At 55.3% G+C, this 22321-nt stretch overlaps 1 protein-coding gene across 1 annotated transcript in view; it reads left to right on the top strand.

Annotated features, from left to right (window-relative positions):
• TMEM132C (transmembrane protein 132C) overlaps window positions 1–22321 on the top strand; it is a gene marked incomplete at its 5' end in the record, with an annotated part of 204335 nt that overhangs the window by 116185 nt on the left and 65829 nt on the right. The window contains one exon of the mRNA XM_042962803.1: window positions 19069–19252. Coding sequence (XP_042818737.1) covers window positions 19069–19252 — 184 coding nt within the window. The remainder of the gene's footprint in view (window positions 1–19068; window positions 19253–22321) is intronic.

The raw sequence follows: 22321 nt of genomic DNA, 5'->3' as shown, positions 1-22321 counted from the left end.
GGTGACAGGAATAAAGATCACCGCAACGGCATCCGGCACTGGAAGGGCACTCACCTGGGTCAGAGTCTGTTCGAAGCAGGTGATGCGTGTTGGCTCGCTTCCCCCAGGTAAGCAAAGATCCTGTGAGGGGCACGCCTTCGTGGATCCCATCGCAAAGGGGAAGACACGGTCCAGGGTCTAGAGTCTCAAGAAATAAATTTCAAGCCCTAAGCAGTGGGTGGCCGTAAGATCCCCTTCCGATATACGCGTGTGTGTGTATTTCTCGATCTGCTTTCCAATTTATTGACGAGTGATTGGAGCTTTGAAAGTCACCTTGGGCTGCAGGAGCCCGAGCCCTGGCCTGGTGTGTGAAGGGGGGTGAAGAGAGCGTCAGGGGTCGTGTCTGCAAACTTACGAGTCTATCTCCTGCGGGACCAGGTTCGCACCGATTTTGCGAGGACCTTTGGGGAAGGGCTCCGGGCTGCCGCTGCCTGTGCCAGCTGCTGGAACTGGACGGCAGACAGAGGTGCCAGTGTGTGTCGTGCTCCACGATGGCCCTGGATTTTCATGCTGGTTCCCCGCGTGGAGAGGGCCTAGCGGACTCCCCAGCCACACAGCAAACACAGGCAGCTCTCCTGATGCGAGCCACAAAGGCAAGAGACACGCAAAAAAAGCAGGACTTAGCAGAGCGTGAGGACCCACCCATCAACCGTCTCCTGGCAACTCCCCTGCTCCCAACCTCGAGGGGGCCTCCCTGGGCCCTCAGGATCAAAGTCAGACCTTGCTACAGCTTGTATCCCTCTGTCCAGACCTCCATCTGCACATGCCCTCACTCTGTCCTGTGTACCTCAGGGCCTTTGCACATGCTGCCCCTTCTGCTAGCTTTGCTTTAGCAAGGCTCTACTCACTGCCCAGATTTTCTTGACCTTCCCTGCCTCTCCTCACATCTCCCACCCCACTCTGTAAGCTCCCTAGGTACCTCCTCATTATAGTATTTTAGCCGTTTATAGTCCTATGTTCACATGATTATTTATTGCCTGCTTTTAGCATTAATTCAGGAGGCTGAATGTGAAATGGGCAAGCGGTTCCTAAGGTTTGCTTGCCAGGCTTCCATAAATTCACCTGGCAAAGAAACAACGGATACAGAGAGATTTCGACAATTTATTACTCAGTACGGCCAGCGGCAGGAGCTCCGTGCACTCAACAGTGTCCCCGTCCCACCACCGGGTCCCAGGCTGCAGTGGCTGGGGGCTGTGGACTGAATGCGGTGTCCCTCCCAATTCAGATGTTGCAACCTAACCCCTCAGGTGATGGTTAGGAGGCGGGAGCTTGGGGACCAGGCGATGGGGGCCCAGGGCTCCCTCACCCTGTCTCCGCCGTGGGAGCAGGAAAGGGGCCTCACCACTGAATCTGCGGGCACCTTGATCTTGGACTCGCGGCCAACAAGGGCCCCCTTTGATGTGCGGGGAGGACGGTGCTGACTTCAGGCATTATCCAACCTATGTGGCCGGGCCGTGTTTCAGGACCGTCTACTCCCTGCACAGCACACAGGGGGAGCCCCGTGAACCTGAATGAGATCATGTCCCCTCTCCGCTCAAGCCTCCTCCTGCTTCCCTCCCCCCTCGGAGTGAGAACCAAAGCCCCCAGGGGGAGATGTGGACCCCGCGGGCCTCCTTGCTCCCCTCTCCTCCTTCTCTCCCCTCGACGTGCCTCCCAGCCACCGCGGCTCCGCTGTGCCTTGACCGTGACCCAGTCTTCGCCTGCTCTGTTCCTTCTGCCTGGAATGCTTTTCCCCGCAGACATTTCCGTTGCTCATAAGCCCCCGCTGTCTGGTATTGGGGCCAAGCCAGCGGTGGTGACACGGAACAGCCCTGCGTGGGGTGGGGGCCACGGAGGGGTCTCCGAGACATGCTGGGCTTACAAGGACACCCCAAACTTACAAGGGCAGCGGGCACACCTGTCCAGGCCTTGCCCTGCAGCACGACGCTGTCTCCACTCTCCTGGACAGGAAAGCGGCCTCCGGTGCCTAGGGCGGTTTGCACAGCAGGAAAGGCCGCCTCGGGGGGCACAGAAATGCCAGAATCATCGCCCGACACCCAGGCAGCAGGGGTTCCGCTCAGCATGGACTCCCCGAGGCTCCGAGTGGCTGCCTGACGCCCGAACACGGGACGGCCTGGACCAGTGTCCCATCTCCCCGTTACCAGTGCGGCCTTGGGCCAGGTGCCTGACGTTCCACGCCTCAGTTTCCCCATCTGGAAAGCGGGGATAACGGCACTGCTCACCTCGAGGAGTCTTCTGAATCCTACGTGGTCCCGTGAAATGTGTGGAGCGGAGGCAGGCACACGGCCGGGGCCACGGAAGTGCCACCTGTTCCTTGCCACCGTGACCGCCTCGGGGCCTGGGTGCCCGGCTCAGCGCGGGGTCCCTCACCGCAGGCCGAGCGGAAGGCGCTTTGGGGCACACGGTACTCCTTTTTACCGTTCACCTACCCGGGCGGCCTCGGGCACGTTTCCTTCCTCCTCCCGGCCGCTGAGGCGTCCCCTCCGGGCCTGGCTCCGATGCTGCCGGCCTCCCCACCCTCGCGGCCGGCCCCCACCGCACCTGCGCCAGAAGGAAACCTCCCGCAGAAACAGGGTCTCTGTTCCGACACCACCAGGTCCCCGGGCCCCCCCAAACCCGGTGCCGTGGCTCGGTGGCTCTGCGGTGAAGGTGTGCACGGGGTGCCCTGCAAGCGGAGGTGGCTGGAGACCTCCCGGCCCGCGCCTGGGGGAGCTCGGAGCCCCCGGCCCTCCCAGGCCAGGCCGAGACCCGCAGAAAATGAGCCAGAACAAGCTGTCGAGCTGGCTCCCCGACACCCGGGCACGCGAGGGCTCTGGGATTGAAACCGTTTTGCAGTGAGGATGATGTTTCCATCACTGGTGCGAACACAGTATTAGTCAATTCCCCGCAGCCCTCCGTCCAGGGAGTCCACCTAAACGGAGTTTATTCTGAGACGAAATTGCAGGCTTGAAACTGATTTCTCGAAGGACACGGTTCATTTCTGCATCTTTACTCTGTCTTCGCGCACGGCTTCCAGACACCCAAGAACGGCGTTTTCCAAATTACTGGCCCCCTTGGGCTGCCTCCGCTAAACAGTGACGGCTTCGGTGGCTTTGATTCGAAACATCCCCCCCGAGCTCTCCGTGGCGGCTGCTCCAGGGACGGGGGCTTCGGCAGTGGTCCGTCCCTCACGTCCGAGGAGGGAGAGAGCCGCTCACCAGCATGCGTTCCCTTCCTACGGTGGGTCGGAGGGGTCGGCCACGCCGAGAGAAGACACTGGTCCCCCGAGAGCAAAGTGGGGCAACGCCCTTTTGGCCCTCCATTCACTTTCCGTCCGCTGCATTCCCCCCCGTCCCCACCCCCGATGTCTGGTTCTCTTGCTGTTTCTGGTGACGGCTCACAGGGCAGACACTTGCTCAGGGCATCGGCCCGCCTTTCAAGCCAGACCATCCTGATGTTGGAAAACAAGGAACCGTCGGACGCGGCTCCCCAATAACGGGAGGGAGGCAGGGGCGCCTTCCGAAGCCCCATCGTCTCCAGGCTCTGGCTTCCCCAAATCGCTGACGTCTGGTGTGGGATAAGCCCCACTGTGCGCAGAGCTTCAAGCGCGGGGACACCTGGTCCTTGGACCACAGCCTCCTTCTACTAAAGGGGAGACTGAGGCCCAGGCAGAGGCCAGGGTGACCCGGGGGTGCTGCTCATGGCCGGTGGCTGCAAAGCTACAGAAACCGAATCTGGGTAGCTAAAGCCGCAGGAGGTCACAGGACCCTGAGAGGCAGAACGCGGACTTGGGAAAGGACAGAACCAGTGAAATACAGAACAAGGCGTAGCAGGGACCTTGAGCCAGAAAGACCAGCCAGCGGCGGCCGGAGTAATGAGCTGGCTGGGCCGTTCTTCGTGTCTCCCTTCTTGGCCACACGTGTTGGCGATGTCCCTGAAGGGTGCATCCACCCGGCCCAGCCACGGGGCAGGACAAGGGCAGCTGCTTCACCTTGCAGTCTTTAAGGTGGGGGCCAATTACCACCGGAAATGAATCTCCCTTCGCAGCTCAGTGTCCGAGGGGCAGGACGATTCCATGCTATTCAGTCGTACAAACTGGATGGACGCTGGGAGGCTCAGAAGCAAGAAATACCCACGACGTCAGGGTTACGGGCATTTTCTGGATCCCTTCCCCAGTTGGCCTGTCACACTGGGCTGCCTCTCATGTGGGTCCTGGGGCGATGGGAGGCTCAGCGTGAAGAATCTGCACCCCCCACACACCCCCCCACACACAGCAGGACGGCCCCGCTAGACTTCCCCGTCCCCGCTCGCGAGCTGTTCCTGCTGGCATCCGTCTGTCAACACCGACTTAGTGAAATGCTTGGTTGTCTCCCGTGGACCCGCAGCCACTGGTGTGACAGAGGACCTCTCTCCCTGTGATGGAGGCACTTCTCTGCAGCCCGTCTAGTTCTATTAGGGACGCTGTCGGGGCACTTTATAAAAGCTCTTCCTGAGCTGGGTGTGCCGACCGGTGCAGACTGGTCGATCGAGAGGGAGGCTTGGCCCCGTGCCTGTCCCCGGGACGCAGAAAGGCCTCTGGAACCCAGAGAAGGGGGTCTGCAAGGGAAGCTGGGCCGCCCCTGGGTTCCGAAGCAGCATCTCTTTTCCCTGGCGAGCCAACGACGAGGGCAGATTCTTGAGGGACGGCTCGCTCTGCGGCCCAACAGCCCGCCTCCAGAAGTGAGTTTCCTTCTCCCCACCGACTGTCCTGCTTACTTTCGCTTCCCCGAGTGAGCTCAGCCTGTGCCCTTCTTCTGGAATGCTTCCAGAAGGCGCTGCAAGGAAAGAACAGGGAGGTTTACAGGATGGCTGGCTGACCTAACGGGCGAGGTCACCCAGGAGTGACGGGGCTGGGGGTAGAGCAGAGGAGCGGATCCACTCATTTCCCTAATGGAGACGTGCTCACCTCCGCCTGCGTCCCCAGGAACCATCCCCGGCCTCGGGGGTACGGCAGAGACTGAGACAGACCAAGTTTCTCCTCTCAGACGGCTTGCATGTTGGTGAGGAAGACAGAAAATGAGCAAAGGAGGGCCAAAGAATCTCCCCAGCAGTGGCCAGCGCGGGAGGGAAAACCTGGCTGGGGACGCTTCTCCTGGAGCGTAGGGCAGTGGGAGCATCTCTTGGAGCCGGACGTGTTGGGAGGCGCCGGCTTCTTGCTAAGTGACAAGTCGGAGCCACGCGGGGCCACGCAAAGAGCAGCCGGAGGGAACAGCAGACACAGAGGTGGGCGTGGGCTCGCCACGGCTGCGGAGCAGAGAGAGTCCCGGTGCGGCCGCAGCACGGTGACCAAGGGGGAGAGGGCAGCACGTGAGATGGGAGGGAGGGGACGCGTCCAGGCAGGGACCCCAGTTGTATGGTCACCGTGGAAGGAAGCCAGAGGGACTTTAAGGATGCGCGTGGCCCTCTGAGTTGTGTTTTACAGAAAGGCCCCTCTGACCCCGGAGCAGACAAGAGAGGCCTCTGGGGGAACAGGCAACCGCAACGGTCCGGAGAAAGAGGACGAGGGCCTGGTGACGGAGCTGGCAGCGAGGACACGGAGGAGTGGGTGCACGGAGGCACGGGCCGCAAGGGGACAGCCGCCATTACTTTAGTGGCTGGAGCTCTTAGCATCAGGCCGAGTGTTCCTTCTTTTCAACCCACACACAAGCGTCCAAGGAAGATGGTTAGAGGAAGGAGCTCCTGTCGCTGAGTCTGGTCGACTCCTCACTGCCTGATGTCCCGTGTCCCCTCCATCACGAGCACTAAGGGGGTCTCTCCCCCTCCCCATCTGGCCACATCCTTCGGCCCCGAGCTGCCCACTCTGCTCCCTGAGACCCGAGGCATCTTCCCCGAACGGGAAGCCAACCCTTTCCTCTTCCAATAACACCCCACGTCCTTCCCTAGACGCTCTGCCGTCTGCCCAGGCCTTGCCCTGTCTGTCCTGCCATCTCAAACCCCAGACCGTTCCTCCTCAGACCCTCCTGGAAACCAACTGGGGGCTGAGTGAGAAGAGCTGACCCCTGAGCAGGTGCACCCAATGTGATGCCTTCTCAATTTTTTTCTTTTTTTTTTTTTTTTTAACATAAAACATTGACCTGGCATTTTATTAAAGCCACGGGTTTTTTTTTTTTTTTTTTTTTTTTTTTTGATGCTTATTTATTTCTGAGACAGAGAAAGACAGAGCATGAGCAGGGGAGGGGCAGAGAGAGAGGGAGACACAGAATCCAAAGCAGGTTCCAGGCTCCGAGCTGTCAGCACAGAGCCTGACGCGGGCTCGAACTCATGGACCACGAGATCATGACCTGAGCCGAAGTCGGATGCTTCACCGACTGAGCCACCCAGGTGCCCCTATTATTATGTATATATTTTTTAAATTTTTTTAATGTTTTATTTATTTCTGGGACAGAGAAAGACAGAGCATGAGCAGGGGAGGGGCAGAGAGAGAGGGAGACACAGAATCCAAAGCAGATTCCAGGCTCCGAGCTGTCAGCACAGAGCCCGACGGGGGCTCGAACTCATGGACCGCGAGATCATGACCTGAGCCAAAGTCGGACGCTTCGCCGACTGAGCCACCCGGGCGCCCCAAAAGCCACAGGTTTTTAAATGTTAGAGGAAATGTGTGCGTGACCGCCCACCCCCTGCACCACTCGCAGTCACACAGGGCGCTGGCCTTGCCTCCGGCTTGCCTCCCGGGGGTTGTGTCTACACCTGTGCTCACACTCTAGCCCGCCGGTCCTCCTTCCTTCCGTAAAGGACCTCCCCCCACCGTGTCTCCTCCTCCTCAGATGCCCCTTGCCCGCTCCCCTGGCTTCCCCACCCCCACTCGCTGCTCCTGCCTCAGCTCACTGTCCGATCCTACAGTAAAACCCGTCTTAAGGGAAGAACCTCGCCTTCCTGGCTCCACATCAGCCAGCACGGAGCCAGGCTTCCAGTGGATACTCAGCGGATGTCTGTTGAGAGACCGTCTACCTCATTCCAACCGACGGAGCCGACCGGTCTGCAGACTTCCCAGGGGGTGCCGTGGGACATTGTGACAAGCTGGGGGGGTGCGCGGGGGCTTTGGAGGGAGCGCGTGCCAGCCGTCTGCCATTCCCTGCCCTCCTGTCACCCTGTGACCCCTCCACACTGGCCGGTTTCCAGGACCCCATGCCAGCCGGCTTCTGGCTACGTTCAGCCGGTGGGAGGCCCGGGCGAGAGACTCAAGTAAGAAGGAAGGAAGGGGTCGGGGCGCTGTCTCGGGCGCTGGGTCCTTCCCTGTGGCTCCGGCTCCTCCCGGAAGCTGTCCGCGTGGCTGCAGGGGTGACCCAGCTCCTGGTGGCACCACCCCCACCTGCTGCAAGAAGAGCTTCCTGCCAACAATAATCTCTCGGTGCTTCCCCATCCCTCTGCCTTGTCTGCCCACCCAACGCCTTTACAACTGCCGTGAAACCTCCTCGCGGGACTACCTGGCGTGGCCTCGATTTCCTGACTGATGAGCACAGAGCGAGCAGGATCCGGGAAACCGAGTCCTCCCGGGGCTGGGTGGGGCTTCCCACAGCGCTGGGAGAGCCGGGCAGGGAGGGAGGGTGGGTGCGAGGGTCTGCATTCAACTTTGCCCTCTTGCTGCTGCTGAGTTTGCTATGAAATAAGTCTCTATATTGGAATCTAGTCCCTTTAGAAAACAAAAAACAATGAGCGTTTTTTCTTCACCCTGGCTGCACTTAGAGATACCCTAAGAAGATTTATCAGAAAACCAAAAAAATGATTTCCCCTCTGGTGCTGCCAGACTCGGTATTCTTGCTGGGATAGGCCAGTTGGATCTGAAGGGGAGAGAGGAGAAGGTGTTATTTATGCATGTATGTATGTATGTATGTATTTATTTATTTATTTTTCTTAACGTTTATTTATTTTTGAGACAGAGAGAGACAGAGCATGAGCGGGGGAGGGGCAGAGAGAGAGGGAGACACAGAATCGGAAGCAGGTTCCAGGCTCCAAGCCATCAGCCCAGAGCCCGACGCGGGGCTCGAACTCACGGACCACGAGATCGTGACCTGAGCTGAAGTCGGACGCTCAACCGACTGAGCCACCCCGGCGCCCCAGGAGGTGTTTTTCAAAAGGCATTGGGGTTTTTTGAACACGTAGATTTCTTTGGGTAGTATCGACATTTCAGCAATATTTCTTCTCCCAGTCCACATCAGAGTGGCTGATGTCAACCACTCAGCAAACAACAGATGTTGGCGAGGATGTGGAGAAACGGGAGCCCTCCCGCACTGTTGGTGGGCATGCAAACTGGTGCAGCCGCTCTGGAAAACAGTGTGGGGGGGGTCCCTCAAAAAGTTACAAATAGAACTGCCCTACGACCCAGCAATTGCACTACTATAGGTATTTAAACCAAGGATCCAAAAATGCTGACTCGAAGGGGCACACGCACCCCAACGTTCATAGCAGTGCTATCGACAACAGCCAAAGTATGGAAAGAGCCCAAATGTCCATCGATGGATGAATGGATAAAGAAGATGTGGTATATAGATACAATGGTGTATTACTCGGCAATCAAAAAGAATGAAATCTTGCCATTTGCAACTACGTGGATGGAACTGGAGGGTGTTATGCTGGGCGAAATGAGTCAGAGAAAGACAGATATCACATGCTATCACTCATATGTGGAATTTGAGAAACTCATGAACACAGGGGAAGGGAAGGAAAAATAAGATAAAAACAGTGGGAGGCAAACCATAAGAGACTCTTCAATGCAGAGAACAAACTGAGAGTTCCTGGGGATGAGGAGGTGGGGGGCAGGGGTGGGCACTGAGGACACTTGTCGGGATGAGCCCTGGGGGTCACATGTAAGTGATGAATCAGTGGGTTCTACTCCTGAAGCCAATACTACACTGTATGTCAGCTAACTTGAATTTAAACGAAAAATTTTAAATGCAATGAATAAAAGCCTTGGTGTTTTGTAAAAGCTCACTAAGTGATTCTATCACGCAGCTGGGTCTGAGGATATTAGATAAGTGGGCAGGGATTGTTTGTGTAGCTTTTCCCTGAGTGGGGGTACTGTTGACCCCCCCCCCCAGTAAAAAGGGAAGTGGGAGAGCAACAATTAGACTCCTTTCTCCACTCCATTTTCCGCTCAGAAAATGACCAGGGACGAGAGCAGAGAGGCCCCACGAGGTGTGGCATCTGCGTTCTCTCTGGTCGGTCTCCTCCCTGTGTCTTTAGCCTACTACTTGGGGAACTGATACCGGGCTTGGGGGAGCTCCTGTGGAGGCCCGTGACCCGCTGCGGACGCGGTGCCTTCACTCCGCGTCCGCGGCGTGGGAGGACGGTGGCTGGCACAAAAAGCAGATGTTTGGCGAGCGTTCGATGGGCGGACGGCTCGGTGCTGAGCGGAGCACGCCTGCCATTTTGCGAAAACATCCCCCGTCTCCTCCGGTTCCTCGAGTTCGAACGGCTCTCGCTGTGCCACTGAGACCCTCAACTCATCAATTACAAACATTAACTGTAAATTATACTTTTGCATAGTTAATTCAGCCTCTCATTATGTATTTAGTGGAGCTCAGCAGGCATAAAATTCAATAGCAAGCTTTGGAGCAGCTCCAACTCCTGTCTTCTGTGATATTTGGAAAATGCGAAGTTTTAGTAGTGGACCTTGGAGCGTGTCTTTCCTGGAAGGTCTCCAATGGGCTCTGCTTTTGGCTTCGCTCTTGGAAGGAGTTCAACCCTTCTGGGAAGGCTGATAGCTTCAAAGGATGCGTCTGCCCCCCTGTCTCCACCAAGCAGAGGCTCTGCCTCCTTCCCAGAGTCGAAATTAATATTAACCTGACCAGTGGAAGGAAAGAAAAGTGTGAATATCAGCGCACTTGGCTCCTGGAGCCATCACTCATTCATTATTCATTCAACAAATATTTACTGAGCACCTCCTATGGTCAGCGCTGTGATGTATCATGAGGATAGAACAGTGAGCGTTGAGAAGAGGGAGGCAGATGGTAAATGACCAAATGCATCTAAATGTCTAATGTGTCGTGTGGCGATACAGATAAGGCGGCTGAGTGAGCCGTGCATAATAGGGCGAATGCAGCGGTGGGTGAGCCACCAAGACGTCTGGGGCAAGCAAGTGCAAAGGCACTGAGGTAGAAAGAAGCTTGGTGTCTTTGAGTAATACTAAGGAGGCCAAAATAGAAAAATCCGGGAAGAAAATGGTAGACAAGGAACAGTGTAAGGAGAGAGAGAGACACTGAATTATCAAGATATGGAGGATGAAAGTTACTTCCCAATTGCTAATCCCGAGGAGAGGCTCAGAATTGTCAGCCAGTGAACGTTTGTTACACCATATTCAACAATCTGCAACCTCTAGTGTGCGAAACAATGTATACAACTCTCTTCCTTCATCTGTCCTTGCGCCTTAAGCCCCCCTGCTGCTCCGTAGCAGAAAAGTTAATCTGGTCGATTCCAAGCTTGCTGAGGCATTTCACATTCAAACACAGCCCGGCAGTTTGTCAAGCTTGGCCTGACTTTCTTCAACATTCGCCCAGTGGGAAGAGTCGGGTGACTGTGGATTATGGAACTGGGTCTTCAGATAGATGGTCCCTCTTCTGGCTTCATCCACAGGGATGCCACCCTGTGCTGGGCGTGGTCATTGTTTGATGCTGATGTTCATGAGGTTTCCAGGCTTCTACCTGACCTCTGAGAGCACCCCAGGTGCCCCTCTGCGGGAGACTGAGGCCAGGTTGGGGTCCGCCTCTGTTCTGTCAGTGGACTTCAGTACCTTCCCTGGAACTCGGTGAAAATTCTGCCGCTCCCCTGCGCCACTCAGGGCCTTTGGGGGCCAGGCAGTGGGGTGGACTCCTCCTCCTCCCTGCTCCTTGCACCCCAAGCTGATTCTGTTCAACCTCTGCCATATCCCGCTGGGAAAGCACAGAGGATAATCTCAGGTCTCGAAAGAACTGTCAGGGCCCACATCCCCTCTCTGTTGCTGTGTAACAAACTGTCCCAAGTTCGTTGTCTTCAAACAACTCTAATTTATCATAATAAATAGGACACCCATGGGCAATTCCTCTGTTGTTTTTCCCTAGACTCTCTTATAGAGCTAAATGTATTCGGTAGAGTACTTGGAGATAGGATGGCTGGGCCGCTCTGTCTCCACGCGGTCTTGCATCTGGGCATCCCCACGACCCAACTGGATCTGACGGGATGGACCCAGTGCTTTCCCCTGGGGGTAGGGACCACCATGGCGGCACCAGGAAACCCACCATGGTGCTGCAGAACCCTAAGAACCTCGGGATGTCTTACGGGTCCATGCCTCTCCTACCCAGACCTCCGAGGTCCTCTTGGCAGCTGTATTTCTTGAAGTGTGACCCAATTTAGCTAAAATTTCAGCTGCTTGCCAATTAATATAGCATACATTCCTGGCGTGTTAGGTTCGGGAAACTGCAGCGTGCATGGAAAATAAAAGCTAGCAGGAAAGCATTCCACAACTGTGCCATTGTGTGGCCCAGAGATCCCTGGAGCCAGTGGGAGTCTGGGGAAGGATCCCACAGGGATCGAGAGGAACTGGGCACCTTCCTGCCTTCTCCTCACCTATCAAGGGTTCTCCTTGGCCCACAGTTTCGTTCAGCTTACCCGTGTCCCTCTCACAGACCCCAGTTTATTTTACTAATTGGATTAGTTGCCAACATTTACACAGCTGTGTGCCAGGCTCCCAGGGTGGGTTAAGCTTGCACATTTGTCTGCCTGAATATGCACAACACCCTGCAAGACCAGAGTGTATATCCCCATTTCAGAGATGAGGAAACTGACACATGAGTGATATGCATAATGACCCCAGGCTAAGTGTGGGATTCATATCCAAGGCTTTGCCTCCAAAACCTGGGCTCACACTCACCCATCATGCTGTAGCAAGGAAAATAAGTGACAGGATGTGCTCCAGCCAAATCCAGGCGCAGAGTGGACGTGAATCTGACACCCAGTGGGGGGACGTTGGGTCAGGACCTGGGGGGCTTGGGTATGGTCCTGTTTTCCCCCCACCTGCTGCCTTCAGCAAATCCCAGGTCTTGTGGCCCCAAGAGGACAAAGGTTTGCAAGTCCTTCCGGGTTACTGAACAGCAGAAATATTATAGTGGTAACATAATACCACTGCGATTGTGTGTTCTAAGCTCTACACGCGTGCTATACCATTTATCCCTGCAGTAGCCTCGTGAGGTTGGCTTAGCACAAATCAAGAAGCCAGTTCTTACAGAGGTGAAATTAGCAGTTCTCAAACCTTGCTGCGTATTAGAATCATCTGCAGAGTCCCTAAGAATGCCCGGTTTCACTCCAGACCACTGAAGGTAAGATCCCAGAGGTGAGACTCAGACATCAGAATTTTTTAAACCTCCTCCACCAAGTCATTCAAGATTGCCACCAAGGCTGAGAACTGAAGGGCTAAGTAACTCACCCGGGATCGTTCCCAACCCCACTGAGGAGCAAAGTCAGAAATCAAACCTGCGTGTCTGATTTCAGAGCCCGTGGTCATAACACCTACCCAGTACAATTGCTACATAGATGCCGGGAAGCAAAAAAGTAATAATAATTTACAAGTGAAGTGCTTGGAAGTCACAGAGAGAGAAACTTTTTGTGGGTAGCTGTAATTGCTGATGCCGTGGCCACACATTACAATCACCTGAGCATTAAAAATCCTAGTGTCTGAGTGTCACCTCTTGAGATTCTGATTCCATTGGTCCAGGGTAGACCCAGGTATCAATCATTTTTCCCTTACTCTCTGCAGGTGATTCTAACATGCAGCCAAGTCTGAAAGCCCTGCTTTGTAGGACGAGAAGGCTCAGATTGTTTTCATGAGGGCTGCGATTCTCCTCTGAAGCACTGTCATCGGTATCAATGGGATTTGCAGGAGAACGCTCACAGTAGAGAACTCACTTTCCTCACCCCTTCATACATGTATCCACTCCTATACCATTTCAGGCTTTGGGGGCTGACATAGAGAGAAGGTGAATGTTTCTTTTTTAAATCCAAACTCCTAATCTGGTTCAAAGGTGCTTGGAAACAGAGCAACCTTCCTGGCTTTTCTTCCCCTGTCTGCCATGCACTGTTAACATGCATCTTTCCCTATGTGCTAATTGCAGACAGCAAGGACGAGAGATCCTTCCTCGCTGCCCTGGTATCTTTTAGGGTGTGTTATCTTAGCCATTCGGATTTCTCCACTCAGCCCTTTGAGCGTGGGCTTCTGATGCAAAAACAATCCAGGACAGTAGAAAATTAGTTGTGGCCCCATCAGTTTTGATGACAAAACAACTGGTTTTGTCCCAGGCTCTGGTCTTTTAAGTTTCCTTTGCTCCTGCCTACTCTCCATGTCTTTCTCTCCACACTTTTTTGTAATTTTGAGGCATTTGGTAAGTTCCCTTTTCTTTGCCAGTCAACCCAAGGTGACTTGTGTTCCTTGCAACTCATATCCTGACGTGATTCCTTCAGCACCATGGAGAGCTCTTGGAGTTCCTTTCGGCATCTGTGTTGACATTGGGGTCAATGAACTATCTAATAAAGTCTTCCTGGAAGGGAAGCGGGTGTCCTTTGCCTTCATGAAATTCGCATGAAGCAGAATGCATAAAATAGAAGCCCGGGCTGAATGACTCTGTTCTCCTGGACTGGCTTCCCTATTCTAAGGTTGATTTCTTCATTTTGTTAGCCTCATTTCTTTCTGTAGGCATTATGCTGTCAACAGTGGCTGTTGAAATCCCGTACACCCCATAGTGGGGAATGGGAGTCCTGATGGTGCCATAACACACCCCCCAGACTCCATTTTCTTACGAGATAGAGTTCAGTAGCTAAAAGGTTTGGTAAATTGGGTTTCCACAGGTCCAAACTTGATTATGACTATTGGGGGAATTTATTTGTTTTTGAGTAAGAGCTTTTTTTAAGCCAATTTTGAAAATTTCTTTCAAGAGTTACTGCAATAAATCTACACTATTGATTTAGCAAGTGGTGGTTCTTAGGCACTCTCTGGAGTCACTTAAGTGTTTAAATTCTTCTCTTTATTACTCCAACAGTACCACTGGCCCCAGATGGGCAGACATGCAGGGTTCTTGGGCCCTTCAAGGCAAAAGCTTAGCAAAGATTTCCATCAGCTCAGGGACAGCAGGAGGGCACTGACGACGGACAAAACCACACACAGATTTCTTCCTTTCTTGGCCTCCATCTGCCAGCGGAAGTTGTGATACTGTGGTATCGTGTCTGACGGGGACAGCTATGGAGTAAACGCAAATCTGAATAAATCCCAGGTGGCAATGAATGGTGGAGAATTATGTCTCTACTGTGGCTTGTTCTCAGGGACTCCTGGACCAGCCCTGAGGGGCATGTTTTAACGGTGGCTTTAGGCAGTCAAACCTCAAGTCACTGAGCACAAACACACTGTCAAGTTGTGCTAAAAACAAGAACAGTTAATGTTTGCTGATGTTCGCTGGTGAGAAACCATTCTAAGTGTGTGACACCCGTTGGTTCATTTCCTTATTCTCACACCAACTCTATGAAATGGGAACAAGTCGCATCTCCAGTTTGCAAACAGGGAAAAGGAGACCGAGTTGCCCAAAGGTACCGAGCTGGTGGAGCCAGGATTTGAACTCAGGACCCACAGCGCGCTCGATCGTAACACTTGCTGTGTTTCCTTAGCAGAGTCTCGCGTGACAGTCTTGGCTCCACCCCCCTGGTTCCTCCTCCCTCCTGTCTCTTGCTTCTGCCTTCCTACCTTTCCCCTCCTTCTCTTCCTTCCCTCGTGCCTTGTTTTCTTCTCCATCCTTTAAATAAGTACTTCTTGGAGGCCCAATATTACAACACGTAGGGGTGGAGTTGCTTTTGGTGCTGCAGGGGTGACGTTAAGGACCAACTCCAGTCCCACAGCCACCGCTGTCACTGCCCCTTGGTATGCTAAGGGTCCTGGGACCACAGTTTGGAAATCATCCCCCTGCATTGTCTTCAGGGCCCCATCGTCCAACGAGCATGGCCCTTCTTTGCAATGCTGCCTCCAGAAGACAGGGATACCACCTTCCTGAGCCAGAGACCGCAAACTGACAGGCAGCAGAGATGCAGATTTGAGCAACATCATGGCTAAAAGGTTGAGGTTCTTATATTTTAAAATTCAGAGATTTTATAGAAAAACTCCAGAAAAAAAAAAACAAACCCTTCATGATCCACAAGGCAGCGGTTGGCGGGAGCGAGGAGGCCACGTATCCATTCAGATGAGCAGAGCCGGGCCACAGGCACCATATGGCTTTCTCCCCTAAGCGCCCCTAAAGTCTCACGTTTCAAACTGTGGCTCAGTTCACTTTACTGTGGGTATGTCACATTATGGAGATTTTCGGGACGAAGCAGGTAAAAGCCGTGTGGGGTGAGGGAGGGTAGGAAGAAGCATAGTCCCACAAAAGTGAACCGACGAAGGAGTCGATTCTCTCTTCCCAAAGGAATGCCTCGTCTGGAGTCAGAATGTTTCATCCCGAGCCTCCCTGGGGTGCATCTCACTGTCGGGCTGGGCTTGCCTGGCCTATTCTGTCGCATCTGTTCCCGAGATCCCTGCCGACACGGGCCAGCTTCTGGCTCCTCTCGGTCTGAGGTCCCCAGCCCCCTGCAAAACTGTGTCAACCTTCTGCCCCCAGCACCACCCTGATGCTACTCTGACCCGGGATTCTGCACAGCTCCGCGGAAAGCTGGAGTTTCCCCCACACTGTGACTTCTAATTGTTTTTCCATCTTGAAACCAAGAGTCAGCATGAGTGGGGGGCTGTGGCAGGTTCCCGATGGGCACCTGGCCAGGCACTGCCTTCTACCCCTGGTTGAGCACCACGTAGTGCAAACACCCTTCCTGGGTGCAGGGACCTGAGAAAGTGCTCTGCTCTGGCATTTGTGCAAAATAGGAACCGCAATTACCTCTGAAAGGGATTTTATTGGGATTTGAAATAATATATGCATGGGACCTGGTGCAGTGCCTGGTATGCAGAGAACATTTCATACATGGTGGCTTGTTGTCTTTATTTTTTTTTAAATTTTTTTAAATATTTATTTTTGAGAGACAGAGCGCAGGTGGGGGTGGGGCAGAGCGAGAAGGAGACACAGAATCGGAAGCAGGCTCCAGACTCCGAACTGTCAGCACAGAGCCCGACGTGCGGCTCGAACTCATGAACCGTGATATCGTGACCCAAGCTGAAGTCGGACGCTTCACCGACTGAGCCACCCAGTTGTCGCTTGTTGTCTTTATTCATACGTTACCTTGAGAATAACTTAGGAAAGTCACCTATCGCCCGCAAAAACCATATAACACGATATCTTTCAAAGTCGCAAAGGCAAACTCCACGTCTCTTTTCTCGTGTCCGGCACTGAGACCCCCTTTCGCACAATTGCAGCGGAAGAGGACGCAGCTCGGGTTGAGTTGAGCTGCCCCTTCTGCATTCCAGTGTCCTACCTGGAGAAGGGGAAGGCCATCATTTCAATCGTCTAGATGACAGCACTTAGTCTCAGTAGGTGGTGCCGGCTGCTGTGATGCTCAAAATAGAGTTTTCTAAGAAAATGAAGATGGGCGCAGGTTGAGACACGTCGCAGACTCCAGCACATCCCAGTGGGGCCACAGCAGGGTCTTGGGGCTTTTGTCTCATCCGTGACCAAGGAAGATAGACTGAGCAGAGTCTATCAAGCAACCACTGGACGTCTCCAGCGTACTCAGCCCATACCCAGCTCTGCTGAGGAAGGAGATGCCCGTGCGAGGGTTCTTGCTAACAGAGCACAGTTGACCCCCTGAAATAAAGCCCCGCCTGTCGCCCAGGGAAGAGACAGACTGGGCCAGAGCAGGTGGGAAGGATTTCTGGGGGCTGAATCGAGCAGGCTCAGGTCCCTGCGGGCTTAGCTGCCGGACCAAGTATGACTCTCTTAGTTTGGAAACATTCCAGACTCCAGACACTTCTTCCTCATTTTCCAAGGCAAGTCATCCGTTCTTGAGATTGCACAGCTCATGGACGGATGCACCAGACAACGGATTTGTGTTCCCTCCCACGGGGGTATCCAGCATCCCGTAAACCGTGGTTTTCTCGGTACCACTTCCCGCCCGGAGAGCACGAGGCAGATTCCCGAGTCCCGGGGGGCTTTGGTCAGTGCGGCCACCTCCCCGTCACCTCCTCCCCCAGCTGCCGAACAGGGCTGAGGGTGATGGGCTGGAGAATTAGCCTTCTGGCTGCTGAGCAAGCCCCTCAAAGATCGGGTGTGTCCTTATCACCCCAGCAAAGGGAAGGGTTTCTCTAGCAACTCATCATAGTGGTACCGGCCTCTGTTTGGGGTACAGGGTTGTTGTTGTTTTTTAAGTTTATTAATTTATTTTGATAGAGAGAGAGAGAGAGAGAGAGAGAATGACAAGCAGGCTCTGCACCATCAGCACAGAGCCCGGTGCAGGGCTTGAACTCATGAACTGTGAGATCGTGACCTGAGCCGAGATCAAGAATCAGACACTTAACTGACTGAGCCACTCGGGCAGCCCTGGGGTGCAGTTGGTAAGCAGACCTGTTTCCCTCTCGACGTGCCATGGAAAATTCCCCTCGATTCCCTCGGAAACACGTGGGACGCCAGCCTGCGATAACTGCCGTCGGCTGCCCGGCCCCCCACGTTCCGGAGCACAGCACGCGGGCAAGCGGGCACTGCAGGCCCTCCTCTGCCCGGCTTTCCGGCTCACCAGCATCCTGCCCCGCAGACTCCGCTGCGTGCCTGGAAAGCCTCCTTCCTGCCTATTTCCACCCGTAGCGATTCTGTCGATTCGGCAGCTCCAGAGAGCTCTCCCGGTTCCCTTTCTCTGACCTCCCGCAACAAGGGCTGGTGTAGGTGATAAATACTCTAGGCTCTGCAGGCTTTCCACAGCCTCACACTGCTACTCGGCCCCGCTCCTGCAGCACGAAAGCAGCGGAGACGACACGCAAAGCCCACCCAGGGCCGCGTTCCAGCGAAACGGTTCACGCAGACGGGCGGCAGGCTGGATTCGACTCACGGGCCGCGGTCTGCCGACCCCCTCACCGGAGAAGCTCGCTCGCTGGGTGCCTCGTGACCCCACACTTGGCCTCCGGCTGCCGTGGAGAGCACAGGTTCAGGGATCCGGAGATGCTGCCTTCCCTTTGACTCTGCGGGGTCGTGAGCAAGCCGATTCCCCCTTTCGGGGGTCTTCGCCGTGGTGTCTGAAAAAACGAGAAGTTTGGACGGTCGCGGGTTCCCAAAGCGTCACACCCGCTGGGGCAAGCTTGCTAACGAGACACGTGTCTGGGCTCACCTCGGACTCAGGGTGTTGATCGGGACGCCTCGTGGGGAACCAGAGTCCCGCTAGCTACGGGCCCCTCCGTCGAGGCACAAGAGGCCGTGTCAGGGTGTGTGAGGCAGGTCACGCGGTCTCAGGAGAGCCACCGCGATGAGCCAGCGAGGCAGCCGGGAGGACACCGGTGGAGAAAAGCAGCAGCTGCGTGGAAACCTGGCACCAGCCGGCCGGCACAGTGACCTGGGCTGTTCGCGGGAGGTGCCCCCGCCCCTGCCCGGAACTGCTCACGTCCTCCCAGCTGCCGCGTCGTCACGGGCCCCCCCGCCTGCGTCCCCAGCCCCCTTCAGCCCTGCATCCAGGCGCCGAGGGCCCTGCTGTGATTGTCGGCCCCTACAGGACGGGAGGAGACGCCAGGGCGGATCAACGGTGGTGAGCGAGCCACCTGCCACGACGGGCTCACCCGCCGAACTCAGCTCAAAGGGAGTCTCTTTAGTCCAGAGTTCCCCCAGGCTCCTTCTGCAGGGGTGAGGCCGCGGGATTCACCGCTTGTCTGAGGAGCTGGTACAAACCGGCCCAGACACCTGTGAACACCCAGCGCTTCAGACTCTGCCCGGTTCCTCCCTCGTGGGGGCCGCTCCCTCCGTCCCAGCCGCCGCGCCCACACACCGTCCCCGACAGGTGTCTGCTCTCTCCTTAGACGCGAGTTACAGCCCGAAGGAGAGAAAAGGGCCCTCGCACGGAACACGGTCAGCTAAAAGCCATTTATTTCCTTTGCTCCCTCCCTTCCAGAAGCAGCAGCTCGTTCAGCGAGGTCGTGCAGATGAACTTCGAAATAGCCAGCTTCAGCAGCCTCTCGGGGACGCAGCCCATCACCTGGCAGGTGGAGTACCCACGGACGGCGACCACCGACACGGCCGTGTCCGAGATCTTCATCAGCCAGAAGGACCTGGCGGCCATCGTCCCCCTGGCCACGGTAAGGGACCTCGCCTGCGCCCCGGGGGGGGCCTCCCCTCTGTCCCAGGACACGCGCTGCCTCCAGAGGCTCCAGGGCACTGGCACCTCCCTGTGCCTTGAGGAGGGGCCGTACCATCAGCCTGGCCTCTCTCAGCCCAGGTTACTGCCCTGCGACCCTCACCACGCTCGCTGCAGCCCCATCCCGGTTCGCCATGTGCTTGATTTCCCTCCAGTTGTGCTGCTTGTTTTTCTTGCTATCTTCTGCTCCTTTTGCTGTGTTCCCATAAATACGGTGTAGTCTCGGCTTCAGGAGCAGAACCCAGTGCCCATCCCCCATCTAGCCCGTTCCCCCTCCATAAACCCTCAGTTTGTTCTCTGTATTTAAGAGTCTCTTAGGGTTTGCCTCCCTCCCTGTTTTTATCTTATTTTTCCTTCCCTTCCCCGGTGTTCATCTGTTGTGTTTCTCAAATTCCACCTGTGAGTGAAGTCATCTGATAGTTGTCCTTCTCCGCCGGACTTATTCCGTTTAGCATAATACCCTCCAGTCCCATCCACGTTGTTGCAAATGGCAAGATTTCGTTCCTTTTCATCGCTCAGTAGTATTCCACTGTGCATATACACCACATCTTCTTACTCTGTTCGTCATGCGTTCCTTTGGGCTCCTTCCATAATTTGACACAGTGACCAGGGACCTGTTAGGGTGAGACGCTATAAACAGTGGGGTGCAGCGCCCGTGTGAATCAGCATTTTGGTGATCTTTGGATAAATACCTAGAGTGCAATTGCCCCATCGTAGGGTGGTTCTACATTTCACGTTTTGAGGGAGCTCCACACTGTTTTCCAGAGCGCCTGCGCCGGTTTGCGTTCCCACCAGCAGTGCAAGAGGCTCCTTTTAAACAAATTTTTTAATGTTTATTTATTTTGAGAGAGAGAGAGAGAGCAGGGGATGGGCAGAGAGAGAGGGAGGAAGAGAATCCTAAGCAGGGTCCACAATGTCAGTGCAGATCCCGACGTGGGACTTGAACTCACAACCATGAGCATGACCTGAGCCAAAATTAAGAGTCAGATGCTTAATCGACTGAGCCACCCAGGCGCCCCTCTGCTCCTTTTTTATAAGGAAGCGTCAGGCCCCTCTGTATGTTAGTCGGATAAGCGAGGCAAGACTACCGCCACAAACAACCTCAGAAACTCAGGTGCTCGGCACAACACAAGTTATTCTTGCTTATATTTCATGGATCAACCAGTAGGGGGCTCTGTTCCGGGCCACGTCTCAGGGGCATCACCATCTTGTAACTATGACATCGGGAACATGTGGCCTTCACGGTCTCTGGGACAGAGGAACGGACGTGTGGAAAGTCACATGCGAGCCTCTCTAAGCGATGGCATGGAAATGACTTTCCACACCCACGCGGCTGGTCACGGGGAGTCCCGTGGCCCCATCAGGTTTCCAGAGGGCTGGGTGAGCACCATCGCGGGGCAGGTCAACACGTCATTGACCCGCGTGGGTCACAGTGCAAACCCGTGCCGCGACTTCTGGCTCGACCCTGTGGCTGCTGGAAATGAGCCCGGGAGAGAAAACGGTGAGAGGGTAGATGGCACTTTTGCTCTGAGGTCTCTCACCTAGCACGCTGGGACTTTGTCCAGGGCCATCCCTGAGCTCGGCTTTGCTCCACGTAGGGATGCTTTGCCAGGAGGTCCAAAAGGATGGCGTTTCAGAGGCGCGTGGTTCAGCTTCCACTGTCTTTGCCGGAATTCTCCCTCCCTCACACGGAGCCCGGGGCAGATATTGCAAAAGCAATTTCTGTTCAGCTTTGGGATGAGCAGGCTTCACTGATACCAAGTTGGGAAATCCATCAATTAGGATTCTTTGGGTCACATGTGACCAAATGCTACCCAGTTGGCTTAAGCACAGCGAGAATCTGCCGGCCCGTGTGACTCAGAATCCAGGATCCGTCCTGGCCTCGGGTCCGCCCGATCAGACCCAGCTCTGTCTCCGGGACTCCGTTTCTCTGCCTCTTGGCTTCCCTGAGTCTACGCACGGTGGCAGCGTGGCAGCCTATACTCTCGCCAAATGGTTCAAGCCTCGAGCCCAGGAAGATCAGCCAGCTCATTTCCAGAAAGCGCGACCAAGGTCTCGTTGCCAGGACTGCTCCTGTGGGGTCCTGCTGTCTGCCCGAGGCGGTCGCCGTGGCAGGGACGCTACATGCCCAGAGTGTGCGTGGCCTGGAACAGATGCCGTGGACGTCCCCTCCCGCCCTCGCCTCACCCACCTCCTCACGCACTGGCACGTTATCACCTGAGAGTTCTGTCTCGCCTGCAAAGCCGTCCTTCCCGCCTGTGCGGCAGGACAGACGCACCGAGGAGTTTGCATGTCCCCATCCAAGGAGCCCTCTCCCCCGCAACAAACGGGAGTTGGCACGGACTTATTCCAGCGCCCTGGGCCCTCCCGTGGGTCAACGCAGCTCAGCACGGCGCCTTCCCCCGCCCGGCAGTTCTGGCCAGACACCTCGCGCTGTGGTCCCGAGTGCCCTGCTCTATCTCACTTCCCCACCCCCTGACTGAGGTTGTCTGCCCCTCCCAATAAACCACTTGCAATGGAATCCTTCTGGGAAGACCCAAACCAAGATGCGGGTCGACCGCACAAATCACATGAGTTTGAGAGCAGAGCGGTTTCCGGATCGTTTCACTAGAAAACACGAGAATGGACACCGGGCAGCAAACGGGACACGCGGCCCCTCCTAATATCTGACGGGCGAGGAGGCTGAGGTGCCTTTCCCAAGCAGTGAAGCCACTCTGTGCACAGGGAACCCACAGACTACAACCCCAGGGCCAAACCCAGCCTGTGCTCGCTTCTCTAAGTACAGATTGTTGGGGACGCAGCCACACCCATCCATCCCTGACCCCTTCCGCTGGTCACAGGAAGAAGTGAGTAGTTGGGGCAGATGCTGAGTGGTCCACAGCGGCCGTACTGCCAGCCCTTTCTGGGAAAAAAGCGTCCGACCTCTGCTGAAGGAGACCCGAGAGGGTGATTTCTAAATGCTGGCTGAACGGGTGAACCACCCAGGAGGTTTAGAAATTGGTGCAGTTGG

This window comes from Panthera tigris, chromosome D3, assembly GCF_018350195.1.
Source record: "Panthera tigris isolate Pti1 chromosome D3, P.tigris_Pti1_mat1.1, whole genome shotgun sequence".
Classification (NCBI taxonomy): domain Eukaryota; kingdom Metazoa; phylum Chordata; class Mammalia; order Carnivora; family Felidae; genus Panthera; species Panthera tigris.
Note: the sequence above shows the minus strand (reverse complement) of the source record. Positions and strands in the feature narration are given on the sequence as shown.